This window comes from Medicago sativa, chromosome 7 (assembly GCF_051527215.1).
Source record: "Medicago sativa cultivar Bolivia chromosome 7, Bolivia_mono, whole genome shotgun sequence".
Lineage (NCBI taxonomy): Eukaryota > Viridiplantae > Streptophyta > Magnoliopsida > Fabales > Fabaceae > Medicago > Medicago sativa.
The window spans coordinates 102,705,595-102,710,223 of NC_140755.1; the positions used below are offsets into that span (position 1 = coordinate 102,705,595).

At 33.7% G+C, this 4,629-nt stretch overlaps 1 protein-coding gene across 1 annotated transcript; it reads right to left on the bottom strand.

Moving 5' to 3' along the window:
- Positions 1-584: 584 nt before the first annotated feature.
- Positions 585-4,070, bottom strand: LOC146911498 (putative serine/threonine-protein kinase WNK9). Its single transcript, XM_085725369.1, has 7 exons — positions 3,943-4,070; positions 3,825-3,862; positions 3,400-3,627; positions 3,053-3,273; positions 2,464-2,621; positions 1,953-2,379; positions 585-1,851 (listed from the first exon to the last, which is right to left on the bottom strand). The coding sequence occupies exons 1-7, from the start codon at positions 4,015-4,017 to the stop codon at positions 818-820; spliced, it is 2,181 nt and encodes a 726-aa protein (XP_085581495.1). The 5' UTR covers positions 4,018-4,070; the 3' UTR covers positions 585-817.
- Positions 4,071-4,629: the final 559 nt, after the last annotated feature.

Here is a 4,629-nt window from a genome sequence, read left to right on the forward strand (position 1 = left end):
CGACTTATTTAAATTTATCTAATAACATAAACATTTGTGAAAAATTATAAAAACAACTTATGAAATGTTCATAAATTGTTTTCAACTTAATTTCGTAAACTTTTTAGGATAACTTTTAAAAACAGCTTATAAGTTACATGCAAACAATTTTGACTTCACAGTAATAGTATATATGCTTGAGCACTTGTATGATAAACATTATCCTGTAAATGTTTAATTATTTTTTTTATCCGTATTGCACCGTAGCACTTGAATATGGTCGTTGTTTTGAAAGAATCACCAATGATATAATTGACTATAATAAAGAGACAGACACCCATATTATATGGTTGAATTGAATCTCCATGTGCATCAACTTGACCCAGTTGCCACTTGCTACAATTATTGTAGTGTTCTATTTGGATTTTTGGTAAGTAACAAACATATATGCAACTCCACAATCTACACACGACACGTTTTCTCATGCCTTGTTATTCCAAATTAGTCTGGGAAAATACTTTGCCAAATTTGCATAGAATTGCCCCATCATTATTATACACCATCATAGTACAAGCCTAATTCAAGATCCACAAAAAAGAATCTGATTTTTATCTAAATATAAACTGTACCATATATTCATACTCTTTCAGAAAATGATTTGGTTTCCTTGCAGGGAGAAATTTAAATTCCTAGAAGAAAGAAAAACCAAAAACAAAAGGTGGCATGCTGAATTTATATACACTCTAAGGGTGGTATGTATTGTATATACATATACATGATCTACAAAAGAATTCAATGAGTGCATCACATTGTATGTGTGTGTGTGTGTATATATATATTATACATCCACAGCATCAACAGGGAGGGAAACAGTCCTGTGTAGAGTGTCTGGAAGAAACAACCTTGTGTAAAAATTCTTTGCAGTAGCCATATCTTCTTCATTAGAACATATCACACCGCAATTTTGGGCCCTTCGGGTGTCAAGATTGGGATGGCTCTTCTGTTCTCGAGAACTATAACTGGAATCACAATCCTTGTAATTATGGAAATGAATCCCATTATCGAAACTGTTCACTGTTTCGGTTTCTGGTGGTGTTTTGTGCTCAATATGTGGAGATTTAGCTTCTACACCCAACTGTTTATCCTTAAGTTCCCACAACTCCATTTGATATTTTGCTTTCAGCCATCTCAACTCATGTTGGATCTCTTTCTCATAATCATTCTCAACTCCACAATATAGAGAACCAATAGTAGATAAAAAATGGTTTCCTGATAAATCTTTCAAGGAGTTTCCTGCGTTGGGTGCGAAACTGTTTTCCCGAATACCCTCTCTTTTATCTTCAATCAGCAATGATTTATCTAATAGTTCATATCGTTCATCAGAATGGCTTCGAGTAGACTCTACAGGACTCAGTTCACGGCTTTCGTGCTGATTCCATGATTCCTGATACTGCAAGAAATCTGATTTGCTTGATATGTTAGGTGCATCCTCGCTAACGTGGATGTCGTCATAGTCCTCAGATTGGAATGTAATCTCCTCAAACCGGCCGTGCATTGAAGCACATCCGTGCGTGCAGCATTGAAGAAGGTGCAAGTTTTTTGCACTTTGATTACGTAAAAGAGAATCTGTATTTGTAGTATGATTAGACACACAATTGTCACAGAAACTTTGATTTGAATAGTTGATGGTTTCATCAATTCCTGGTCCTGGCCTCCATTCAGGTACCAAAGAAGCAATTTCTCCATCTATCATACGGGCTATACTGGTAACATCCTGATCTGTAATGTCGAGTTCCGCAACCATTTCAGTTGCTACACTTAATGCCGTGTCCAAGTCTATGTCAAATGGGAAATAAATGTTTCGGATACGATCTGTGACATGAATAAGTCAAATTGTCAAGCTTAAATTCCATCTTAACATATACACAAATCATGAGAATAAAATAGCAAAATAATAGAGTTGCTGTTCTAACCTTCTTTGTCCGCAATTCTTAGTCTCAAAAAGATACTACCGTCGTCTTTCCTCTTGCCTTTGATGCTTATGTCAACATCTTTGGAGGGTTCATCGTCATGGCACTCAAAAAGTTCAATTCCATGTTCAATCTCGGTTGGCTGAGAATACCAATCTACTTCGTACCCAAAACCATTGGAGTATTCAGTACTTATGTTACTATAGCTGCGGTCAATTGAAAAGAATGACTGACTAACGAGAGGACCCAAGTCACCAAACTCTCCAACATCTACCGACCCCAAATCATATTCGTCATCATCAATTTGAAGAAAAGGATCATCTAGAAGCTCCCTTGCAGACAGCCTTAGAGACGCGGTTGCAAGGCATTTCTCAACGAACTCTCGCACTTCTGGATCCTTCACTTTATACAAAGCATCTGGTTTTTTCCCCTATAGATGTAAAATGTCAATGATATTTTGCCCCTCCAGAAAGAAACAACGCTTTAAATGGAAAGAGAAAGAAATTATTCTTACAGAAGAAACTTTCTTGTAGATCTGTGCTGGATGGCTGCATTCACTATAAGGATACTCAAATGTGACCATTTCTAATACGCACATACCAAAGGAATAAATGTCAACTAATTCATTATATTCCTCTTCATATACTTCTGGTGCCATGAATTCAGGCGTTCCTGCGGATATGTAAATAGCACAGATATAAAACTCTTAACTAAAATTACCGACCCTAGTTCAAATCAATCCTCTGACTCTAAGTGTCAAACCATTAACTAAGTGGACTAATTGCAATTGATGTTAAAGTATGCTAGAATTTTTCTTGTTTGGATAAATAACTTAATTAAGAGCTTATAGAATAAACATTTATCATGCAGGTACTTATGCATAAGTAATTTCTATAACAAAATGTAAAGTCAAACTGTTTTCATAACCTATCCTAGAGAGCTTATGGAAAATAAGGTGAAAACAGTTAATGGACACATCACAAGCTGTTTTCATAAGCTTTTTCAAAGAGTCTCGCAAGTGCTTATGCCAAATAAATAAGCTCAAATAAGCAAATCTAAACAAGCTCATATTATACATACTAACATGAAGAAAAAAAACATACCTACACAATGAGCAGCATGTGATTTCCGGAGAATCGCTGCCAAACCAAGATCCCCAATCTTCACCTCCCCTTGATTTCCATTAATGAAAATATTATCACATTTAAGATCTCTATGGATCACAGGTGGGTCGTGGCTATGAAGATATAGAAGTCCTTGCAGGATCTGTCTACACCAATGCTTCACTGCTCTAATATTAACCCTCTTGTGCTTTAGCCTATACCTATTTCATCAATTAAATCAAGTTAAATTTCATCCAACAGAAGATCTCAAAAGCACAAAAAAAAAAAAAAAATTAACGAATCTTATCATCATCATCATCATATAGTTAAAAACCATGAGAACTCACTGTCTAAGAGTGCCAGAAGTAAACAATTCAGTGACAAAGTTGATATTCCTATTTGCAGTATCAACCCAAGAAGTATAAAATTTCATAATGTTTTTGTGCTTCAACGTCTTGAGGAGATGAATTTCACAATAAAGCCTCTCGAGATCTTCGGGGTTTTGTAGGAAATCATGTAGTTTGATTTGATTCCAAGCAACTTCAATCCCTTGATACTCATCAAATGCTCTATATCTGCATCAATTCAAACCCAAAAATCAAAACCAAAACCTTCAAATGTTCATTTCTACAAACATAGAAAAACAAATAGTTGCTTCATAAAAGTAATCAGCTTGAAGAAACCCAAAACAAAACAAAAAACAGTCTTTTTGGAAAAATAAAAAATGGGTATGATGCAAAATTGAAAAAAAAAGATGGGTTTGTATTCATACACTGTTTTGGAAGCTCCTTTGCCAAGAATTTCATGGTACTGTAACAAACAAAACATGATTAAACAAAGTGAAAAACATGGTAAAATGGAAAAAAGACAAAACATGATTAATAACATACTCTGCCATATCTACCGGTTGGATCAACTTCAACAAAATCAGAGTCATCTGTTTCAAGCTGTGTCACACAATTCATGTTGTTCAACAAGAGAAGAAGAAGAAGAAGGAAATTATCTGTTTCTCCGTCGTGTATGAAATGTAAAATAAAATATTTATATATGGACTTCAACCATTCAAAGAGATATAAAGTATAATAAAATATTGCGAAATTATTGACGACAACCAGAACATGAGAGAGGGAGAAAAAGATATTAAAAAGTTTTTTTTTTTTGAAGGAATATTAAAAAATATTATTTATTGGATTAGTCCCTACTTAATTTTAATAGCATTTTTAGTCCCTAATTTTGTTTTTCTGCACTGAGTATTAGTCCCTACTCAATTCAAATTTGTTTAATTTATGCTTAAACTCTTAAATTTTTGAACAATTTTTTGCAGACATGTTTAGAACATTACTAAAAGTTCGTCCGCAAAAAATTATTGCAAAATTTGATTTCTACATCCAGATTTTATTACTTTTTATCTTTAACTTTTGTCGTTTTAAAAAATTCATATTTAATTCATTTCATGTCAGAAAATTCTAAATTTTAGTAAACGAACCTTTCATAGTGTTCTAATCTTGTCTCAAAAAAATCGTTCAAAAATTTAAGAGTTTAAGGATAATTAATCAAACTTTGTTTTAGCAGGGACT

Excerpts from the sequence above, each read along its gene's own strand:
- LOC146911498 (XM_085725369.1), bottom strand. The coding sequence starts at position 4,017 with ATGAATTGTGTGACACAGCTTGAAACAGATGACTCTGATTTTGTTGAA. Across the intron at positions 3,863-3,942 it reads CAACCGGTAGATATGGCAGA|TACCATGAAATTCTTGGCAA; the intron begins GTATGTTATTAA and ends TGTTTGTTACAG. Across the intron at positions 3,628-3,824 it reads AAAGGAGCTTCCAAAACAGT|ATATAGAGCATTTGATGAGT; the intron begins GTATGAATACAA and ends GAATTGATGCAG.